Source organism: Clytia hemisphaerica, unplaced genomic scaffold (genome assembly GCF_902728285.1).
Source record: "Clytia hemisphaerica strain Z4C2 unplaced genomic scaffold, Clytia hemisphaerica genome assembly, whole genome shotgun sequence".
NCBI lineage: Eukaryota > Metazoa > Cnidaria > Hydrozoa > Leptothecata > Clytiidae > Clytia > Clytia hemisphaerica.
The window spans coordinates 766,384-789,970 of NW_027103555.1; the positions used below are offsets into that span (position 1 = coordinate 766,384).

The 23,587-nt window shown below is 35.7% G+C and overlaps 1 protein-coding gene across 1 annotated transcript; it reads right to left on the reverse strand.

Moving 5' to 3' along the window:
• Window positions 1-417: 417 nt before the first annotated feature.
• LOC136800474 (uncharacterized) lies at window positions 418-22,251 on the reverse strand. The gene is made up of 4 exons (XM_067057132.1): window positions 22,172-22,251; window positions 3,114-3,441; window positions 2,236-2,388; window positions 418-1,866 (listed from the first exon to the last, which is right to left on the reverse strand). Exons 2-4 carry the CDS (start codon window positions 3,397-3,399, stop codon window positions 1,628-1,630), a joined length of 678 nt encoding a protein of 225 aa, XP_066913233.1. The 5' UTR covers window positions 3,400-3,441; window positions 22,172-22,251; the 3' UTR covers window positions 418-1,627.
• Between the last annotated feature and the right edge of the window lie 1,336 nt (window positions 22,252-23,587).

The window sequence follows — 23,587 nt, forward strand, 5'->3', positions numbered from 1 at the left end:
ATTCAAAAAATAGCGAAAATAAGAACATGTTAAGAACATTTTTAGGCTTAAAACTTAAAAAGTTAAGAACATCCCAAGGCTTAAAAATTTTTGGATGTTCTTATAAAAAAAAAGTGTATTTCAAATGAGTGCCGTTATGTTATCATGATAACAACTTTTAATCAAGGTTTTAATTAACAAGGAAATAATCTCATATAAATCGATCTGTGATATAACATACCAACAATTGAGTCTTTTAACCGCAAGAAATCAAAATCTGAACTAATGGGTCTTTAAAGTATATCAAAGCGTATATTGATGCATGCTTACCTAACGTTTTGCTTAAAAAGGGTGACCTAAAAAAATTATCTAAAATCTCTCCGAAGTTACTAAATGTGTGTGGTATGGACTAAAAACACAGAATGACACAGAAAATCGTAAAATGAAAAACCATAACAAAGTTGTTCTTTCTCTAACAAAAAATCGATAAAAACTTTCCCTTTTTCTATCGTATACTAGTAGCTAGAGTAAATTATAAAAATAGTTGTAATAAAGCAAAATGTACAAAATAAGATACTTAAAAATCATACCATAAGTAAAGTTGGCAATAAAACATTTGGATCTATATAACAATATATCATATCGTTTTTTCTACGTGTAAAATAAAAAACTTCGAGCCAAAAAATATGAACAGGTACAGGTATACTTGCTTTTGGGTTTGGGTCTGAAAACTGGGAAAGGGGCTGGGGAACGTGTTGATTAGAAATGATTTACAATGCTTAGACTGGAGAAGGTGGTGCAGTTTTCAAAGATTGCAATTTTTTTGAAGCTAAACTTGATTTGGATGCAAAAGTTCAGATTTTTCATCACTTCCAGTTAGTTAGAAACTAGAAACAGGACACAGGTCACAGGGGAAAGGTCGATTAGAGAACACAAGTGTTATCAAAATTATATGCAAAAAAATTTTTGGGAAAAAGATGGAAGAAAAGGGAAGGGGAAAAGGGACGAGAATAGAATATTTTAGGGGAAAATTAAGTTAAACGCGATAAATAAAATAAGAAAAAGAAAGTATTGTACAAAAACATGTTAAGCACTCGAAACAGAATGATCGTTAGAAGATAAGGAAGAGCTGATAGAACGAAAAATGAAATAAGGGAATGAAATTTTTCTACTTTATTCAAACAAAATCCGATTTTAAAGATAATTAGACATTTTTTCAAAGAGGGGAATGAACATGTTCACTACTAAAATTCTAACATTAAAATGGAATAAAGTCCATCATGTGAAAAACGTATATACAATGTCATATAATTTAAAGAAAAGATAAATGTACTTCTTAACTAGTTGCACTAAAACAAGCAAAGTTAAATCCATCCAAAGCATCCCTTATTACACGAATATTACTAGTCATTTTATTAACACGAATTGAAAAATGTTAATAAAAACCCCCTTAATTAAAACCAGCCGTGGTGTCCTTGACAAAGCAAAAAAAATTCGCGCTAATTCCTTGCGTGTTAATTTCAAGGCCCTTGAATACTTGCCTAGTAATATTCGTGTAATAAGGTATATAATTTCTTCCAGTTCGGCGAGTATCCAATAAAAAATCCTGTTAATCTATTCTTTCAGCAATACTTATTTATTTTTACTTTTAAAAATCCATTTCCTCGCCATCGAAAAATTGATTATCTATTTCTTCGAAACCGATATGAATCGATCCATCCTCATCGATTCGAGTCGGGTAAATTTGATTCCGAACAGGTTGTCTTCGTGAAGGCATTTTAACTTTACCAGTAGTGAGATCAATTTTCCAGCGATGCCAAGGACAAACGACGCACAGCAGACTAGCTTCGCCTATATTCTCAATGTCACCCATATGTAAAGGTCCACCTGTTCGAAACGGAAAAGGAGAATGATTAAAGTACAGGGAATTCAATGGAGTCTTTACTGTCTAAAAGCTCCAATATTTCATTTATTGTGTGAACTTTCAAAGCAAACTTTATCAGCAACCTATAAGCCCTGGATTTAAAAAAATGATAAGCTCAAAATCGGGTTTACTTTAAAAAAAATATGCAAGTCGATAAAAGAAGCGTCACTTTGGGCTACTGTGATTTTTAAACAAGGGTGTAAAATGGCTTTCGATTGTATTGGGCGAAAAGAGAAGTCCCCTGCAAAGTAACACAAAACAGTATAAAACTTCCTTTCCTTGAGGTCAGATCTCTGATCTCCATATATATGTGATTTCAACTTGATACTTACCAAGATGAGGACACTTTTCATCGATAGCATGCACAACCTCACCATACCGAAATAAAGCGATCTTAGTGTTATTGACTTTGGCTACAGACCCAGTCTTGGGTTTCAAAGCGAATGAATTGCTCTCTTCTGGTGTTTGACTGAAGTCATAAAGATCTATGATTGAAAAAAAGATACACGTTTTTTATAAGAACAAACTATACAAGAACATAAGGCTTCGCATCGATGGCAAAAATAAGAACAAGTAAGAACATTTTTAGGCTTAAAACTGAAAAAGTTAAGAACATCCGAAGGCTTATAAAATTTTAGATGTTTTTGTAAAAAAACAACGTGTAAGCTACCAATGAATACTTGGTAATTATTTGAGTTATTCAGTTGACTTTAAGAACTAAAGATTTTATTGAAGCGTTTCTTTGAAAAAAATTGCAGCATGCGATTGGCGGTTTGTTCGATTTTCAGATAATATAAAAGATTTAGTCATTTAAAAAAAGTTTAAAAAGACATTTAAAGTAATAAACTGAAATACTTGAAAGGACTCCAAAAGACATTTCACAACCGTGGAAAATACACTTTTTTTTATAAGAACAATTTTATAAGAACAATGAGGCTCAAAAATGCCAAAAAATAAGAACAACTTAAGAGCAGTGGAGAGTGCTGAAGTTAGAGAGTTATAGCAAAAAGAATCACTGGTTTCTAAAATCCTCTAAATAGTAAAGTAAATAGCCAAAACTTGTTTTTTACCTTAGAAAAAATACGAACAAAATAAGAACAATTCAAGGCTCAAAGTGCCAAAAAAATAAGAACAGCCGAGCCTCAGCAAAAATTTACTGGTTCTTATAAAAAAAAAGTGTAACCAGCAAAATAAGACACGGCAAAAATACCTTCAAATTTGAGATTTTCGACTTCGAAGAACAAATTCTTCTTAGTGGCTGTATCACGTTGTATGAAACTATCCGAAGAATTCTCACGGCTCAAACCGAAATTGATTGATTTCTTGACATTGAGTAGATTTAATCCACATGTTTCAACAAGGTTTGATTTGGTTGGCGTGTCATCACTATGGTTACCACCACCGTTGCTATGATACGGACTCGATCCAGTCTCTTGATCACAAGTGATGGTAATGTGATTACGTCTGCTTTCTAATTTCTCTGGTGTCCCAAACATTGACAGTGTTTTAAACCTGTGATTTCTTGTTTTTCTTCTATTCTGAAACATAGAGTAATTCATTGTTTTGAAACGTTACGTGGCTCATCACTCTACGTAATCAGTGTAAAAGAACACTTTCATTTTATATAAATTTGTTATGAGCAAAAGAAGCAAAACTATAATTATATTCAATAATTATATCATTTAATTATCAAAGATGAGTCAGACATATTTCACACCTTACACAAAAGCCGCCTTTAATTAGTGACCACCCGACAAAAAAGCCGCCCTTTAAATACAAAGAAAAGCTCGTCTATCAAAAGAATTTTGCGCGCAATGTTTTGAAAACCAAAAAGATTCGAAGTATCAAAACAATTTAATGATGGAAACGAAATAAGTTAAAATATCACTGATGCTGATTTATCGAGAACATAAATTTTCGCAGATTCGAGGTTAATTCACGAAAATCACCACAATATTCCAAAGCTTAAGAGTCTAACAATTAAGCGAAGAGCATTATTATTGGAAAGTCTTTCTAAGGTATTTATAAGTTTTGAATAATATCAATATCAGTCGTTAAACTTAGAGCTAACTGAGCTATTGAACTTGATAAAAATCAAAACTTCAGAGCAAGCTAATATCACAAAAGTTAAAAAGACTGTTAAACTAAATTGTGCTCTCTAAGGCATTTATAACTTTTGAATTATATCAATCAATCATTAAACTCAGTTGACCCAAGTGACCCTAGCATCAGCTGACTTTAAAATCTTGGTATTATATAACAAAAAGTTGCATAACATATATCAGGGGCATTTTATCCTTAACCTTTTAAAACCCTACTTGACCCCAATGTAAAAGCAAAAGTATGTTAAAGAACACTCGTTACATTGTCACGTCACTCACATTATGACTCCTGCTAGTAAGCTGATAAACTCTTGCTGTCTGTCTCTTTATAATCTTCCCCTTTAAACAAGGTTCATCTGAATTGGATTTAAAGGTTTTGTTTTAATTGAAAGGTCTGATGATGCTGATGTAGTAAAAACAAGTGCGACAAGATTAGAAAAAGGTTTTGAAAAAATGAAAATACATTGAATAAAAAAACATATCTCAAATAATAAGGGACTTGAATGTTTATAATAAACAGAACGTGTTCTATCTTATAATCAAAACATTCGATTGTAAATTTGCTCGAAATCAACTTTGCCATTTTTTTGTTTACAAAAGCAATAGAATGTTTGCAGGATATATCGTTGCGTAAAAAAGTAGCTTTTATTTATCTGACTCAGCATGAAGACACTGCCTAAAATAAGCTCCTTTTATTCCTGTAGAAAACCTTTAAGGTGTGTTGTCTTTTCCTGTAGTTATTTCTGTTATAAACAAATTTTAAAAGAAATCTACCTCATCTTGTCTTTACTTAAATAAGAGGCTCGTTGCTTGTAGAAAGTGTGTAAAATATAAGTTCAGTCTTTTGTATGACTGGTATACTACAGTCTTCAACTTATTCCATTTCCTTTTTTCTGAACAAATCTTTTCTGATTTTGTTAGAGATTTTGACAATAATATTTCTATAAATTTGATTTTGAAAAGATTCAAAAGCATAACTTTTCAAGAATTAACAAGCAACATGCTGAATGGACCTACCTGATAATGAGACTTAGATAAAAATAGGACAAATAGCAAGAGAGTAAAAAAGTGTAGTGAGCAGCTTGAATAGATTACTGTGAGTATCACAGCTCAAATTAATATCGACCTGCGAAGTATAGTTTAAGTCGTATGACTTATAGTCGTAGATACGAGGGTGAATAAATATTTTAGGGTGAATAAATATTTTAGCGTGATTTCCCTATTGACGATAAATTAAAAGGTGAAAAAACCCATGTTAGGCACTTTTTGACACAAATTTGCCCGAAAAATTGGGCTCCATCAGCATTACTGTGTAAAAAATCAGAAAAAAATATAAAGCCAATCGCGAGAAATGCAATAAAAAAATGCAATAAAAGTTTGTTGTTTTCATAGTCGTTTAAGAGAACACAACAGTCTATTGAATAACAAATTACTTTTCCTCAGCCAGTACAAATGGGATAAATTATCTTGTCCCTAGGTAACGGCTGTGTTGTAAGAGACAATTTAATTATATGACCTATTATCATTCGAAAAATTTAAACTGGACATGGATTTAGGGCAGGAAGATCCTGCCTCAGCCAAATGCTGAGGCCAAGGCACTGTGGTATAGTGGTTATTGACCTTGGTTGTTACACAGGTGACTGAGGTTCGATTCCCACTCGCAGCAGTTCGCTTGGCAAGTGAATGAACCTTCGCCCGGGTCAACCCATGCCACGTGAGGGGAATTGGGTAGTTAGTCCAAGGTGCTGACGGGGCGCTCATTGAAAGCGTCTATAGTTGCGAAAATAGGCCTCAAAGCCTCCTGCAACTCAACCAAATAGAAATAGAAATAGCTAATCCATCATATTGAAAATGACAACAATGTAGATGTCATCTACCTTGATTTCAGTAAAGCATTCGATTGGGTTGACCACTCAATACTTCTGCAAAAAATTTTGTGGATGTTTGTGGATAACTTCTCTGCTGGATTTAAATCCTTCCTAACGGGGAGAACATAGAGTCTCAGTCAAGACAAGGCTCAGGGGGGCAGGGTACCGAGTCAGTGTACTGGCCCATAGCTGGTGGGGTGGTGTATTTTTTAGGTTAAATTGAGTTAGTACAGTGTACTAAAAGGGTGGTCCTCTGAGAAAAAAACATTGAAAAAGCTAGTACACTGTACTAAAAAGGGTGGTGTTCTGAACTGATACACGCTGAGAAGTTAGTACATTGTACTAATTTCAGTGGTAAAAACACACAAACCCAGAGAATTCTCATGTATATTTGCCCTAATTTGTAAGGTCCAAGCTGGTCCGAGACCTTCAAGTCAAGGCTGGTTAAGCTATACAAATTAGTACACTGATTTTCTCTCAATGTTTCCTGTTTACTTGATTGAATTTGTTTCACCAGACGGTGTCAAGTGAACGGATCAAACGTTGAATAAATTGAACGCAATCGATCATATTTAATTGAACCAATCGAAATTTATTCAAACGCAATCCAACACAATCGAATATTACACAGGAATCGGTCGTTCGATTGAAATTCGATTGCGTTCTACAATCGAATAGCAATTATTCGATCGCGTTCGATTACCGTCGATTGCAATTTTCGTTCGAAGTTGTTCGATTGACACCGTCTGGGTTTCAGAGTCGCAGTGTGCGTAATCTAACAAAAAAACTGAATTTCCTTACCAAAGTTTTTCTGGCTCGTGGATACCCACTATCCCTCATTAACCGCAACATTGCAAAGGCCCTGTCAATACCCCGTCACACTTTGCTCTATGGTGGCAACCGAAATCAAGGACCTCAAGCACCCTTTCTCCCTCTCATTCTATACAGAAACAAAGATGAGTACATCAGATCTACCATTAATGAATATTGGTCCATCATAGAAGAGGATGAGGAATTGTCAAATGCCATCCCACGACCGACCACAGTATACAAAAATAACACCACCATCGGAACCTTACTTACATCCACAGACACCAAAAACTAGCATTTCTATCACAAAATACCCTCATCAAGCAAGAACTTTTAAACATTTGGAGATACTTGTTCAATTTCTTAATTATATTATTTCAATCATTTTATCATTTTATCCAACTTATATTGGAGTTAAGTATATACCCACAACTTATGACTATAATTCCAAAGAAGCTACAATGATTCCAGATCAATTTTGTCAACATCCTTGTGGATCTCCTTTTTCGTATACTTACTCTTCCCATTCTTTTTCCCAATTTCTAACTCAAGATTCACCATATTTGTTTTTCCAATATGCTCACTGATTGGCACCACTTCCTCTCTATTTTCACATTGGAGAGATAATTGCGATCTGATTACACTGTCGTAGGCCTGTCACCTTTATCTCCTTCATACTCTGTAATAGAAACTACTCTCTCAATTTTTCTTTTCAATTCTTTAATTCAGTTCAGCTTCAATGGCTTTTTGCTAGCACTCCCACCTCGGGCCGCAATGACCCAGGTTTGACTTTCATGTCTCTTGGTAGAGAAGATGGGTGGTTCTAGAAAAGCAAAGAGTGTTTACTCCTGCTGGCACACCTAACTCTAGGGGAAGTCTTAAATGCTTCCTCTTCTTCTCGCCTAGACAACTGTCTACACAACTCTATTCCATTACGGCCATTCAAAAAGCTTAGACAGCCACATGACTTTGCCTCAACTCTAACACAAAAATAGGATCTTCATCTTTTCAAAGTTTGTTCTATGGCCCACAGCCCCATGTTGTGATTTATTTAGCATACACGTCTGACATTTCCATGACACCTTGGTTCAAAGCCCATCACAATCTCATCTTCTTTTCTTCAAAACATTGTTCTGATTACACCTTCTACGCTCAAGCAATCCCTCTCTATTCATTTTCAAGCAGCCCAATCTGCTCCAAGAACACTTTCTTAGCTCTTCCTCAAGCAGCACTGACTTCAATTTTCTTTCCACAACAACTGTCCACTCTGGATTTTTTTTTTTTATTTCAAACAAACCTACCACTGGTAATTAGATTGATATAGATTACCCGTTTGCTTTCAGGATTTCTGTGTTGTGGGATAGATCTTCCCACCCTACCGAAACCCTGGACAGTATAATAGTATGGAGACTGGCCTTAAGTCCATTCTTATTTACAATTTCTTTAAAGCCCTATCTACATTATGGCAACAAAAGAATTTGAATGTGTAAGCGTTTAAATCAAAGCTTTCAAGTCTCTTATTGTTCTTTTTCAAAAGAGAAAAACTGCTACAGCTTGCCAGACAACCAGAAATCAAGTCATAGGAAGGGAAATAACTCAAAGTTGGTTTTGAGTGTTTTAACGTGCTAATTTCAGCTAATTACACTGTATTCGAATGACTTTGTCTGTTTCATTGTTTCAGTGTTTGTACTACAAGGATTCAAATATTTTAATATTCAAATTTTTTCCTTTTATATAAATTTGGTGCTTTTCTTATAGCAAAATGCTTCAAAACCTTTGTATAGGGTGGCAATTAAAGAAGAAATTAGAACAGTGAGTACAGTGCAGTGGGGTGGTTTATAAACTTATCTGATCTAAAAAACAGCTAGTACTGAAAGGGTGGTGTCAAAAATCTGCTCATGGAGAAAAGTCAGTACAATGTACTAAAAGGGTGGTATCAAAAATTCAGTCGTGGAGAAACGTCAGTACAATGTACTAAAAGGGTGGTGTCAAAGCCCTGACCGTGGAAGAAAGTTAGTAGAGTGTACTAAACAGGGTGGTGGTCTAATTTTTTTGGAAAAAAATCCAAAAAACAAGTTTACCTTTGGTCCAGTACTGACTTGGTACCCCCCCCCTGCAAAGCTATCCAAAAATACAGATGTCTTAATATCTGGGGTGTCCCAAGGGTTCCTTGCTGTTTCTTGTGTCCAGTCAAGGTGATGGTCAGCTCCATTAAAATGACCTCAACAGATGGTCAGAGATCAATAACATATACTCAATCTGACTCAATGGACTCAAATCTGTACGTACACAGTCTAAGCTTAAACTCCTACGTCAAAAAAAACCAGAAAATCAAATTTCAGTCCCCAGTAAGGGTCGGAAAAATAGGAAAATTTCAACTTTTTGAACCTATGCAATGTGAGGGGAATTGGGTAGTCAGTTCAAGGTGCTGACATGGCGCTAATCGAAAGCGTCTATAGTTTAATAGTTTAATATTTCTTTTCTTATGCTAAAAGACATAGTAAGACCAAAGCTAGAATTGGTCCTTTAATAGATAAAACAACAAACAATTATGTGTCTGACGGTAAAAAAATGGCAGACATTCTTCAAAAACAGTACCAATCAGTACACCACTCGAAAACGCAAAATATAATAATGATAAAGACAGTGATTTTGTTTTGACTGATATTGATTTTACGAAAGAGGACTTTGTTGAAGAGATTGGAACAATATCCAAAAATGCAGCACCAGGACCCGATGGTTTTTCTGCAATTTTTCTCAAAAATTGTAGTTAAGAACTAGCAACTCCTTTTTGTTCAATCTGGAGAGAGTGTTTTGATAACGGGGTAACACCACATCTCTTCAAAGACAGTCATATCATTCCTATTTACAAAGGTGGGGACCAAGGTGAAGCCCAAAATTATCGGCCAGTGTCACTAACCTCGCACATAATGAAAACCTTTGAAAAGATTGTGCGAAAAAACATTGTTAATTATCTAGAAGAGAATAACATTTTTAATGACTCCCAACATGGCTTTCGACAAGGTAGATCTTGTTTGAGTCAACTCCTTGAACATTATGATACAATACTATCATACCTTGAGAGAGGTATTAATGTCGACACAATTTATTTGGACTTCAGTAAGGCATTCGACAAAGTTGATCATGCAATTTTGTTACACAAATTGTCTCAGCTCGGGATCAAAGGAAAGCTATTGCGATGGATTGAATCGTTTTTGAAAGGCAGAAAACAATCTGTTGTTGTAAATGGCTTCAAATCCGAAAGTGCCCCTGTCATATCAGGAGTACCTCAAGGAACAGTACTTGGGCCAATTTTGTTTCTTCTGATGATTTCTGATATTGATGATAATATCAGGTATTCAATCCTTGCAAGCTTTGCTGACGATACTAGAATGCTTAAAGAAATCCAAGGAATAATCGACACGTTCAAGTTGCAACATGATCTCAACATAGTTTATGATTGGACTGAGAACAATAACATGAAACTAAATAGTTGTAAATTCGAACATTTGAAATACGGTAAAGATACTGAATCAAAAAGTTTATCAACCTATTTCACTAACAATAAAACTGTAATTGAAAACAAAAACTCTGTCAAAGATCTTGGAGTGTGGATGAGTAGTGACTGCTCATTCACTGATCACATCAATAAAATGATAGCAAAAGCTAAGGACATTTCTAGTTGGATTTTGAGAACATTCAACAACAGAAGCAGTGATGTTATGATAACGTTATGGAAATCCTTAGTTCTCCCTCACCTCGACTACTGTCACCAAACAGCATCCACCAAATTGAACAGATTGAATCCGTACAAAAGAACTTCTTCAATAAAATCAAAGGCCTTAGTGCTTTCGATTATTGGGAACAATTGAAAATGTGGAAAATGTATTCTCTACAAAGGAGGAGGGAGAGATACAGAATTATTTATATTTGGTCGATACTAGAGGGTATAGTACCAAATTTCAGCCACACTGAAGGAGATGGCACTGTAAAAGGTGGTGTCTCGTCTTCAACTACAAGCCGTCATGGTCGAAAATGCAAACTACGAACAATCGAACGAAGTAGCTTTCGCAAATTTATTTGTGAGAGCTTAACTGTACAGGGTCCAAAACTCTTCAACAGTATTCCCTCTGACATACGAAATATTACTGGCTGTTCAAAAGATTCATTCAAGAAACGACTCGATAAATATCTGTGCTCTATACCCGACAAACCTCACACTACGTCGCGACAAACAAGATTGGCTGAATCAAATGCTCTTTTCGATCAAATCATACGTGTTGGGCTCAACGAGCTGGACAGATGAATATCATCAAATCAAACTGAAGTATACTGAAGTAAGTAAGTATAGTTGCAAAAATGGGCCTCAAAGAAATAGAAATAGAAGAGATAAAGAGATGCCTTATTCAACAATTGCAGCTTCTACAAAAAACATTTTTGAAAGGGATTCCCTCATTGAGCCACTTTAATAAACTGAACATTTACAGCCTTAAAAGAAAAAGAGAATGATAGAGGATCATTTATGCATGGTGCATACTAGAAAATAGTACCCCAAATTTCAATTACAATGATGAGAGGCAGGCAGCATGCATTCACATAAATTAGGGACTGCCTGCAGAAGTATGAAAAGCGTAAAATTTGAAAACTGCGAGAATAGAGCAGAGGGCCATTCCAGAATTTATCTGTAACAGGGTGCGGACAACGCAGGATTTCCGAGAGCAAAAGCAGTTAGGGAAGCCATCCAGGATCCTGCCATTCTATAAGCCTACAAAAACTAAATGACACTAAACTTAAGTTTCTTAATATTTTCAATCGAAAACAATAAAAAACATTACTACTTCCCAAAGCCAGAGACCAAAGTAAATGATCTTCCTTGACATTCGGCTAAAGCTTCAGATGCATCCGGCTGGACTTAGAATTTTTTTCAAGTTGAATAGTGACCAAAGGGGGTCTCGAACCGGGAACCTATAGATTCCTAAACCAATGCCCTATCTATCATTCTTTATTTGACGTCAACGTGATCGGACGTCAAATTTTTTTGTGGCAGAGCTTCTAGTAAAATACAACAAATTTTTCACAAAAACACAAAAATTTACCAAAAATCTGGTATTTTTACTAAAAAATTAAGCTCCCACAAACACTACCATCATCTTCCGCCACCAAAATCACCAACAATGGATGAGGATCCACCCAGTGATATATCATCCATTGACATAACATCAACAGAGACTCCACCAAAGTGTACAACTGCAAATTGCTTCGTTCCAGACGAAGCAAACACCCTTAAATGCTCCATGGTAAAATGTTCTCGTTTAGTTCATTTCAAATGCTCTAAACTACCAGCATACCAAGTCCAAATACACTTAAACAATCAAACCCTGAAACGCAACAAAGCAACCTTCATCTGCTCAAACTGTGTAGACATCTCAAAAAATATAGAATTGTTATGTATGGAGAGCGACCAAGAAAATTTAAAAAATATCATACACGAGCGTGATCAATCGATCAAAGAATACCAAAAGAAAGTGAAAACTCTTAAAACAAAGAATAAGAGCCTAGAAAACGATTCGTACACTGTAGATGACTTCGAAAAAAAAATTAAAGAACAAATCGACACCCTAGGAGAAAGTATCAAAACTTCGATCCTTCAAGAAATCCAGTCATCACTAACGAAAGTAGAGGATAAGGTGACTGAAGTCAAAACCTATGCTAGTGCTACCAAAGCCTCCACTCCGAATGGCTTAAAAACAATCGTTAAAGAAGCTAGGTATGAGGAAATGAAAGAGAAGCGTGATCATGATAATCGATCGAAAAACATCATCATTCATGGAGTAACTGAAAATACGCCTGAACAAACAGAAATCACTGACAGAGCCTTTGTTGATACCCTAATTGAAACGATCAAAATACCAAAACCAAACATGAGAGCCATCTCAAGAATCGGTAGTCAAGCCAACGATAAAAAACGACCAATTAAAGTTGTGCTTGGTACAGAAAAAGAAAAAAGAAAAGATGACAGTTCTGCGCAACCTATCCGCACTGAAAGATAACGAGGAATATAAAGGAATCAGCATAACGGAAGACCTAACACCAACAGAAAGGTCTGTCCTTAAAGAATGGACGGAAAAAGCAAAACATCTCAACTCCGAATCATCTGCAGTAGTACATAGAGTCCGAGGTGATTCAAACTACATCAAGAAGTTTCCAAAAAGCCAACGTCAGTAATATCTGTTACTGCAAACAAACAATTAGATAAAAATAAAGAAACAACAAAAATAGACGATACATTACCCGAACACAAAACATCACCAACAACTGATAACATACCACAAACCAATGACAAAGCAAGCACAAACTTTGACATCACATTGATTCACCAACAAGACGGACATGAACAACAAGACGGACATGAACAACAAGAAGGACATGAACAACGAGACGGACAGGAACAGCGAGTCGGACAGGAGCAGCAAGAAGACAACATGCACAGGTATGATGTAGATTCTCCAATGCTTAATAGAGAGCTTGAACTTGAAAAACTTAAAGATCTTCGTAAGCAAAACTGTAAGAAAATACTTATTGGTCAACTAAATCTCAACTCAATAAGGAATAAAATTGAAAATTTATCAGCTATAGTATCAGGAAATCTAGATATACTTTTGGTTTCTGAAACCAAATTGAACGATAATTTCACAACTAATCAGTTTGAAATAGAAGGTTTTGAGGAACCGCGTCGTTTGGATAGACTTAAAAATGATGGAGGTGGTGGACTTTTGCTTTATGTAAGAATTGGATTACCATCTAAGTTAATAAGATCTGAAAATACGTATGAAGGCATGTTTGTTAAGGTAACAATTAATAAACAAAAATGGCTGATATGTTGTTCCTATAACCCACATTTAAATAACATCAACGAGCACCTAGAAAAGCTGCAAATTAGCATAGATGCGATAGATATCGATTATAACAACATTCTGGTTGTAGGAGACTTGAATTGCGAAATTGAGAATCAGCCTTTGGTTGATTTTTGTGAGGGGTTGAATCTCAAAGCTATGATTAACTCACCAACCTGTTTTAAAAATCCTGATAGGCCAACTTGCATTGACCATATGCTTACAAATAAGCCAAATCATTTTCAGAAAACTGCTTACACTATTACCACAGGAATATCGGACTTTCACAAGATGACTCTGATAATCCTAAATGAAAACTTTAAGAAATTGCCACCGAAAACAATCAGATACCGATCTTACAGGACATTCAACAGTGATACTTTTCGCATGAAACTAGATCTGATCATCAATAGTGATAACAGTGAATTTGAATCAAAAATAAAATGTATCATAGAAGAACTAGACAAACAAGCTCCTTTTAAATATAAAACGGTTAGAGGTAATAATATGCCTTTTATAAATAGAGATATGAGAAAAGCCATCATGATAAGATCCAAACTCAAGAACCTGTACTATAAGAATAAAACACACAAAAACAAAACAAAATACAACAGACAAAAATTTTTTTGCTTATCGCTATTGAGGAGGACTAAGAAAGACTACTTTGCCAACCTTAAAGATTCCAACATAACTGATAACAAAAAGTTTTGGAAAACTGTACAACCATTGTTTTCAAATAAAGGTTCAAACAATAAGAGTTATACCTTAGTGGATAAAGAAAAGATCATAAATGACGAGAAACAGATAGCTCAAATATTCAATGACTATTATGGCCAAATAATATCAAAACTAGACTTGCCTGAGCCTCCCTATGTTGCATTTGACGAAACAAATAATCATACTGAAATTTGTATTCAGAAATATAGACAACACCCAAGTGTCACTGAAATCAAGAAAACTGAGTATCTAAATAAATTTTCTTTTATACCAACAACGAAAGAGGAAGTAGGGAAAATTATCAAGGACTTAGTTCAAGGAAAATCACAGCCAAGCTCAGATATTCCAGTGAAAATCATAAAGGATAATTGTGATATGTTTTCCGAGTTTTTGTGCTCAGAAATAAATGCGTCATTCGAGTCAAACTCTTTTCCAAAAGAATTGAAACTTGCTGATATAACACCTGTGTATAAGAGAAAAGGTTCAAAGAATGACAAGGGCAACTTCAGACCGGTGAGTATTCTCCCAGTTCTGTCAAAAATTTATGAAAAAGTCATACATACCCAAGTCTCAACCTACTTTAACAACATTTTGAGCAATAGACAATTTGGATATAGAAAAGGAATGAGTACACAAACTCCACTTTTAGTCATGACTGAAATTTGGAAGAAAGCTACAGATGAAAAGAAAAAGTTTGCAGCGCTACTCATTGACTTATCAAAAGCTTTCGACTGCATCTCGCACGAACTATTGATTGCTAAACTTGAAGCATACGGATTTTCAAGGAGTGCCTTAGGTCTCATAGCAGCCTATCTATCAGATAGAAAGCAAAGAACGAAAATTGGCGACCATTACAGTACCTGGCATAATGTTAAAGTAGGTGTTCCCCAAGGATCCATTCTAGGGCCGCTACTATTTAACATCTACATGAGAGATTTGTTCTACTTTCTTGAAAATAGAAATGTACTGAATTATTCAGACGATACAACACCTTTTGTGATAGCTGATTCTTGGGAACAGGTTGGTGAGGAGCTCTCGAATGGAGCTGCTATCATCTTTGAATGGATAACCCAAAATCAAATGAAAGGAAATGCAGACAAGTCTGAGTTGATAGCTAACAATACCAGCAAAGAAATCTTCATTACTATACAGAATGAACGCATCTTTAACACGGTAAGTGTAAACCGCAGGTTACAGGTTGCAGGTTACAGGTCACAGGTTACAGGTCACAGGTCAGTGTTGGTCAACTTCAATTACTGTAAAACACAAAGAAAATGTTTGAAAAACAGTTGTTAATGTCAAAAATATAATTCCAAAGGTATTTTATTGATCTAGAACTATTTTAAAGCTAAAAATCTACCCACGTGCTAACCATGTGATTTCACGTTTTATACCGTGTATAACACGGACCTGTAATACTTGTATTATATATTACATCTATATCACACATGTAAAAAAATTATCTTTTCAATGTTATACGCATGTTACGTATGTTATATACAAAGAATAAAGAAATATTCGAATATTGATCTCACCTTTGCTTTAAACAGCCCCCTAACAGGAAAATAGCTATTTCACAATCACTATGTCATATCTCATTTTATCTCCTACATCACCTTGGGTATGATAACAAGAATTGATGAAAATAGCGTCAATGAGATTATATTTTATAAATGTTTCAATATTTTTATCCCCTGCTTTGTATTTTTGATAAAATGACGTCACCTTCTTCATCCCTCTAAAACAGCTCTCTTGGAGTATTTATTTTTTTCAAAACCTGTCAATCTATATCCACTTGCAGCGTCAACATCCTATTATGCATGAAGAATATTTTATTGTTACTTGGCGTACAGAACCTCATACTTTGAGATAACATCATTATTTACATAATTTAAGTGTCATTTGTTGTCAATATTTGGGGTTGATGATTTGTCGTTTAAGTCTTCTAAATAACATTATTACCATATTTTGATATTACATTTCCATTACATATAATATTTTCAGGAACTTATGTTATGAGTTGTATGTTATGAATTGTATGTTATGAGTGCGTTACAGTTTTCCGGTCTGTGTTTTGTTAACCTGTAACCTGTGACCTGTAACCTGTAACCTGTGACCTGTAACCTGCAACCTGTAACCTGCGGTTTACACTTACCGTCTTTAACAGCAACTCAGGCAAGATCCTAGGATTAACTTTTGACAACTGTCTGACTTTTGAGCCACACATTAACATGATTTATAAGAAAGCTAGCCAGAAAATCAGTGCACTTGCGAGGGTAGCACCGTACATAAATCAAAAGAAAAACAAAGGCTCATGAATGCCTTCTTTCGAAGTCAATTCAATTATTGTTCGCTTGTCTGGATGTTTCATGTTCGCAGGCTAGATCAAAAAATAAATCACCTCCATGAAAGATGTTTGAGGATAGTGTATTCTGATCATACATCTACTTTTGAGCAGCTTTTAGAGAAAGACGGTGCCATCAAATTCCACCATAAAAATCTTCAGTTGTTAGCAATAGAACTTTTCAAATGTAAAAATAACATATCAGATCTAACTAAAGAAATTTTCAAACATAATGAAAATATCAAAGTAAATCGCAAAACGCCTTACTTCAGATCAAGAGAAATAAACTCTGTTTTTCACGGTTCAGAGTCACTTTCATTTTTAGGGCCAAAAGTTTGGGAATTAATTCCGGATGAGTATAGAGATATAGTTGATCTTAGTATTTTTAAGGAAAAGATTAAGCAATGGAGGCCTTCATCATGCCCGTGTAGAAACTGCCGAACCTATATTGACGGTGTCGGCTTTTTGTAATCACCTTACAAATTGTAAAGTAGCGTTGACTTTTATTAGCCTTTGTTGCTACCTGTTCGTCAACTTGAAATAAACTATTACATACATACATACATAGGCCAAGCCGCTGCCGAAAAATCGATATTTGGGGTTACTTATACGAAGGTCTTAGTACTATACATAAATAAATCTGACTGACGAGTTAGGCTAACTGTTATGATTGCCATTACTCCGAAGAAGCCACCAAGCGTATGCACCGCCGGCTGGTTGAGGGGTTAGGGGTTGCAAATCCCTAACCTTATGCTACACGCTACGCGCTCCACGCGGTATATAGTTGTGAAATGATAAAGGCACCCGCTGCTTCGAGGGTGGTAACAGCAAAACGGCCAATATGATCAGCCAACAGAAGACGAGTTTTTTGCTGCGTGAGTTACGTCACGCACTCCACCGTAGCGAAGGCGCAAGCGGCATTTCACAATCATAAGAATATCTTTTGTGCTTAATTCTATTTGACTTTGAGTGCTTCATTGTAAGATGAAGAAGGAGAAAGATAAAAGATGCGCTGGTTATTTTGTTTAAATAGGTGCATTCTATCATTGTTGTAAGTTGAAGAAATTTCTACCGACTCAAAAAGTTTTTATAGCCAATAATACACCGTTTAACAGTCTCGCCATCTCCACCGTAGAGGCGGTAGGTAAAAATGCTCACTTTAGTATTGTGGAAGGTTAGAGAAATGTAAACTTAAACATTGCCATTTTTTTTCTTTCCTTTAAAGAGAATGTTTTACGGCGACAATCTAAAATATGTTCTGTTCGCATCATAAAACATCTTCAAATCCAGTCGGTCGGTCAGTCGGTAGTAAATTTTGTCGGGTTTTTTAAATCCAGCAAATCCCGAAGAATCGAGTCGGCAATCAACAAAATCTCTTGCCGCCATCTTTGATTTGCCAAATTAAATGTGCGCGCTCATGTGTGAACCTTAAAAGCGGACCTTACTTTCGGCTCTCGAGGGTATTGGCCCTACCGCGTCGCCAAATTTCGACTTGAAAATTTCAATAAGGGTACATGAAAAAACTCAAACGGGACTCAATGTGGGTTGAGTAAATAAATATTCATAGCGAATGATGATTCAAAGAAGTGCTTAGCTATCAAAAACTTTTTCCGACATTTTTCCGACTCGGGATTTATGTTTTGAAGGTGAGTCGGTCGGCGACGCGAACGGAACATATTTTAGATAGCCGCCTAGATGTTTGAACATGATATTAATGACAATTTTATTATCTCTCCTGAAAATTTCACAAAAATTTATCTAGAGGAAAAGAAGTTATGAAAAGACGCAAACGTAATTTTTTATGAGTGGGGTTATGATTTTTTTGATTGCGGCTGCGAACAGAAACTCACCAAATGTTTCCTAACTAAAAAAATTTCACCAAAATTCAAAATTCTGACTAAAAATTTGCAACAGTCTCACAAACAGCGATATTTCAATCGCAAGGAAGCTCTTCAAAACACCAGCTTTTTTGGAGTTTTGTCTTGTTTACCCAAACGCTTCAATCTCGCGTAGGCTTAGGGGTCAAGACTAGAACCCCCAATACGAGACATTTGCCTGACCGAAAAAATCATCATCATCAATTTTGTTAATTGTCAGAATCGTTTACTCACTGGAAATACGCAACTTTTTGAAGTTTCATTTTTTTTCGGTTGTGCTTCATTTAAAAAAAAACGAAGATGAAAAGTTACCATCAATCCCGCGAGTAAAAAAAAGTATTCCGACTAGTCTACGAAAAATGCGCTCGTGCGGCGAATAGAATATCTCGCAAATTAATATATGCATAAACCTGACAGAATCCTTTCTTTTTTATGCTTAGGTGACGTCACCATCGATCCTGTCTTGACAATGGAGAACCAAATTTGGCAATGCATAATTATTACGAGCGGCCGAGAAAGTTTGTGTGACGCAAAAATTTCGCGATAAACGAAGCCCTAGAAAAACGCCCAGTGAAAATTGAAAGTAGGAATTTATTGAATATTTCACTAATGAAGTATATATCTAACTTTTTGTTTTTTGTAATTATTATAAATTCATAATTTTTAAATACTATTTTTTGAAAGTCAAAGGACAATTAAAGTGAATTTAAGCTGATTAGGTAGATATTGGGCGGACGGGCGTTTTTCACGTTCCGAGATCGGAAATTAGGCCAGAGTAAAAGACGGGGGCGTCTTAGTATGTAATATTAATTCATTATTATTATTTTCTTTTTTCGCGAATGAATGCAAAATGAATTTTTGATTTTTGAATTAAAGGAAATATAATGTAATATATTAAATTCAATTGTCAATGTCAAAAGATATTTCTTTACTTTACGATTCAGTGCCGTAGGAAACATTTTCATATTGAGGGGGCTGAAGTTTAGTGACACCGCGAGGGCCAAGCATGGTTTGGCCCGAGGGGGGGAATTTTGAAAATTTGAGCTCTAGATTGCTTGAAAATGCACTCAATTGTGACAATTATGACAAATTAAAAAAGAAAAACTTTGCATTTAGCAAAATAACAATTTTTGAAAAAATTATTGGGGGGGCATAGCCCCCCTTGGCCCCCCCCCAGTTGCTACGGCACTGCGATTAATAGACCTTTTTTCAAAGAGGCCACCCTGTTGAATAATTATGTAGTCCAGCAGAAAAACAATGATAAAACTTTGCATAATTATTACAATATGCATGATACAGTAATTATGCATGGCTCTATCATTGTTTTTCTGCTGGACTACATAATTATTCAACAGGGTGGCCTCTTTGAAAAAAGGTCTATCTGATGTGTTGCTTCGCCACCTACCCCCGGATTGTTTTAGTAGGCACTTCGGTCACGTGAATAAAAACACGCGTAAATGTTGAACCCGACTGTGGACTGACCGAAATTGCAATTACATAAATTATTGTGAAAGTGAACGCTTACGACGAAATTTGGGAAATCAAAAAGACAACTTTTGTGAGAATGTTGAGCTTTGTTTATATGGCAGTTTGTGATGGACTGTGCAAGGAGAAAATGTATGAATCTCCACGGCAATTGTGAAAAAAAGGTAAAACATAGTCAGAAAGTCTGCCGTATACTATCTTCGCTTTCTGATTTGAATGATGGCGCTGCGATAGGACGTCAGAGGGAACCCCTCAACCGTTTTTGGTCGACGCATGCGTCAACTTTTGAAAATAATTCTAAATTGCGCAATATCTGTGGTTGTTTGATTAAAAATAAAATGCCCGTATTGTTTGTCTTTAAATAATGTTCTTATCTTAGTGAGGAAAACCACGGCTTAATTATTGATTTTGACTAACTGCCGTTCAAAACAAAATCTAATTCCGAGAATCTAAAAGTTTACGAAGCAATTCTACAATGAAGATCTTAAAGAAGAAAACCAATCTAATCACATTGAGAAAATAATGGAAGTCTTTCCTTTTGCCATTAAGAAAAAGTAATATTCGATGCTGTTGCTAATATGTATACTCACTTTCTTTTTCATACGGCTGTCCTCCTATAATTATCTACTTTATCCTTTATCTACAATGGAGTGCAATTTCTACGCTAATACGGCAGAAAGTATATTGAATAGAATGCTCTCTCATTCCCTGTGTTAAAAACAAAATAGAGAGAGTTTCGTGGTTGCACGGCTTTTTTAAAATACCCTCTCAATATCTTGATTTTGTTTGAGATATAGATCTTTAGTTGATACAACCAAGGGGATGTAAATAAACCTTCGAGAAGTCGAAGGCAAAATGGTAGATAAGATACGGTAGAAACGAACGAAGATCTGATCAGTGGGTGGTAAAAGATGCTTGTTTATTTTCAAATTGGGTGATTAATTTTACACTTTTTGAACAAAATCTTTTGGTTTTTACATCTGAAAACACAAGTGAGGAAGACATCGTTGTTCATTATGTTTTATATACAACAGGAAAAGAAAAAACACTTATAAAATAGTGATTTCTCTTCTCTTTTTAAAAATAAAAGTTTATGTTAAACTTTTATGTTTTTTTTCTGCCATTTTAGATTGAATAATTATGGTGTCAGCCCCCGGGGGGGGGGGGTACTAGGTTTGCGAGGTGACGGGTATGTCCGAGCCGAGAATCGAAAATCGACCCTTTGAGAGACAAAATTTTGGTGATTTTGGGACCCTTTGAGAGACTTTTTCCTAAATTTTGGTTCATTTTTTCCAAATTTTGGTTTGATTGTCACCAAATTTTGGTCAAACTTTTTGGAAATCGCGACCCTTTGAGAGAGAAATTTTTGATTTTCGTGATTTTGGGACCCTTTCAGAGACTTACTTTTGAATTTGTATATACCCCTTTGAGAGACTTTTGAGGAATGAGAAAAGGTACCCTTATGGCTCGCACATACACGGCACCCATTTTGCCTAAGTACCCCCCCCGGGTGTCAGCCCCTCTAATTATGCGAAGACCTTAGTTATAAATTTAAAAAAGAGGGAATTCTGATTGGTTTTAAATTCAAATTTGGTGTGACAGTTAATAGTTTCAGTTACATAATTTGTGGGTTCCACTGGACTCTCTATTTTTTCCACCATCAAATTATCAAAGGCAAAAAATAGTTGAGCTCCAGACCCTGGACTAGGTAAAATAGAGTGGAATTTTCAACACATTTTGCGAAAATACATGGATTTTCATCTGAATTTCCGACTACCACTGGAAGAAAAAAAATATTTCTGAGGCTAGAAAAATGAAAAAATGAAAAAATGCACGTTGTCTGACGAGGGGGTAACAAAAATTTTCTGGAATGGCTCAAAGCATTAGATATTAATTAAATTAAATATTCTATAGAATATTTGGAAGGATTGTCTTTCATGGGTAGAACCATACTGTACTAAACAAACTTTCAAACAACATCTTGACATCCTAATGGGATGGCACTCGAACACCAGCAGAGCAGAGCCAGTACAGATGGTAGACACCAGCCCAGTCCAGACGCAGACGGCAGTTCAGCTAAAAAATCAACAAAAATTTGCTGTTCAAACAATGGGAAAATCTTACAAAAATCTCTCTTATCAGGCTCAAGTACTTATACCCTGAATATCATACCTTTCTGATGCACTGATTGTTGATTTATTGCGGTGTGTTGTGTTTTGATGAGACTAAACTTCTCTTTTTTTCCTTTATTGGCTAAAGAAATTCAAATTTGTTTAAAGCAGGACCGCCATTATAACATTTTCCGGTTTATAATAATAAGCTGTGATTGGTCGAAAATATCCCGATTCTGACCAAGCTTAATTCCGAATTTATCGACGGCCCGTTTAACATGCAAAAGAAGTTGTGCGGCCCGCTTCTTAAGCTGGGATTTTTTGCCCAGCTATTGCCAATTTCTGTCCCTCTGTCCAGTGCTGCTGTTTGCCCAGAGAAGAGGGGGGGGGTCAGAAGCAGCCACCGAGGCAAAACACGAAAAAGCCGTTCCTTTTTGCCAGCCAGGAGAAAATTTCTATAAAATGAACATAATCGGGTTGTCCGGAACGGCTCCAAATTTCCAGCTGGAAAAGAAAAATATGCCAGGAAAATGGAACAAATTGCACGGGAACAGCTCTCAAAAAAAAAGTTTCGACCTTTTCCTTAAAATAGCCGTTCACATTTGCCAGGAGGAGATATACAAATTTATAGGAACGGCTCTTTATTTCCAGCTGGAGATGAAAAAGGAAAATAAATGTAGCAAACGTCAGAGCAATATAGATATTTTATGGGAACGGCTCTCTATTTCCAGCTGGAGATAAAAAAGGAAAAATGTTAGAGCAATATAGATATTTTATAGGAACGGCTCTCTATTTCCAGCTGGAAATAAAAATGCAAAAATAACTGTCCCAAAATTGGCTAGAATGATTACAGTATTTAATGGGAACGGCATTGTATTTCCAGCTGAAAAGAGGTGAAAATGTAGCACTCTTGGCTCAGGCATTTGGCAGTCCTTCAAGTGACGATAGGCCGGGGGGGGGGTTACTTAGGCAAAAATGGATGATGGGTATGTGTGGACGGTAAGGGTCGTTTTTTTCACCTTTCAAAGCCTCTTTAAGGGTCGGAAAAATCAGAAAGTTTTAAATTAGTCTCTCTAAGGGTCCGAAAATTCAAGATTTTTAGGAAATTTTTTGATTTCCAGAGAAAAAATTGTAATAAAGTCTCTGCAAGGGTATCACTTTTTTCAAAAATCTAAAAAAAAAAATTCAAAAAGTCTCTCTAAGGGTCACCTTTTCAGCAAAAATCAGTCTCTCTAAGGGTCGGTTTTCGGAGGTCCCGTCCGCACATACCCCTCATTCACCAACCCTAGTACCCCCCCCCCCAGGACGATAGTTGCAGAGTATAACGCCATGAGAATCTATCACAGGCGTATACCTATTCAAAGGTCGAAAATCAAGTAGAAAGTTCGCAAAAGGCCCTTCTGCGGAGAAAACACTACTTTAAAAGTTTATTTAGATTCTTCAAATCCGAATGTTCTGGATATTGGGAATTTTGAAG

What these genes read in the sequence shown, in the direction of transcription:
- LOC136800474 (XM_067057132.1), bottom strand. Translation starts at nt 3,399, where the DNA reads ATGTTTGGGACACCAGAGAAATTAGAAAGCAGACGTAATCACATTACC. An exon ending in CGAAAATCTCAAATTTGAAG is followed by an intron (nt 2,389 to 3,113) that starts GTATTTTTGCCG and finishes TTTCAATCATAG; the next exon opens with ATCTTTATGACTTCAGTCAA. An exon ending in TGAAAAGTGTCCTCATCTTG is followed by an intron (nt 1,867 to 2,235) that starts GTAAGTATCAAG and finishes CGTTTCGAACAG; the next exon opens with GTGGACCTTTACATATGGGT.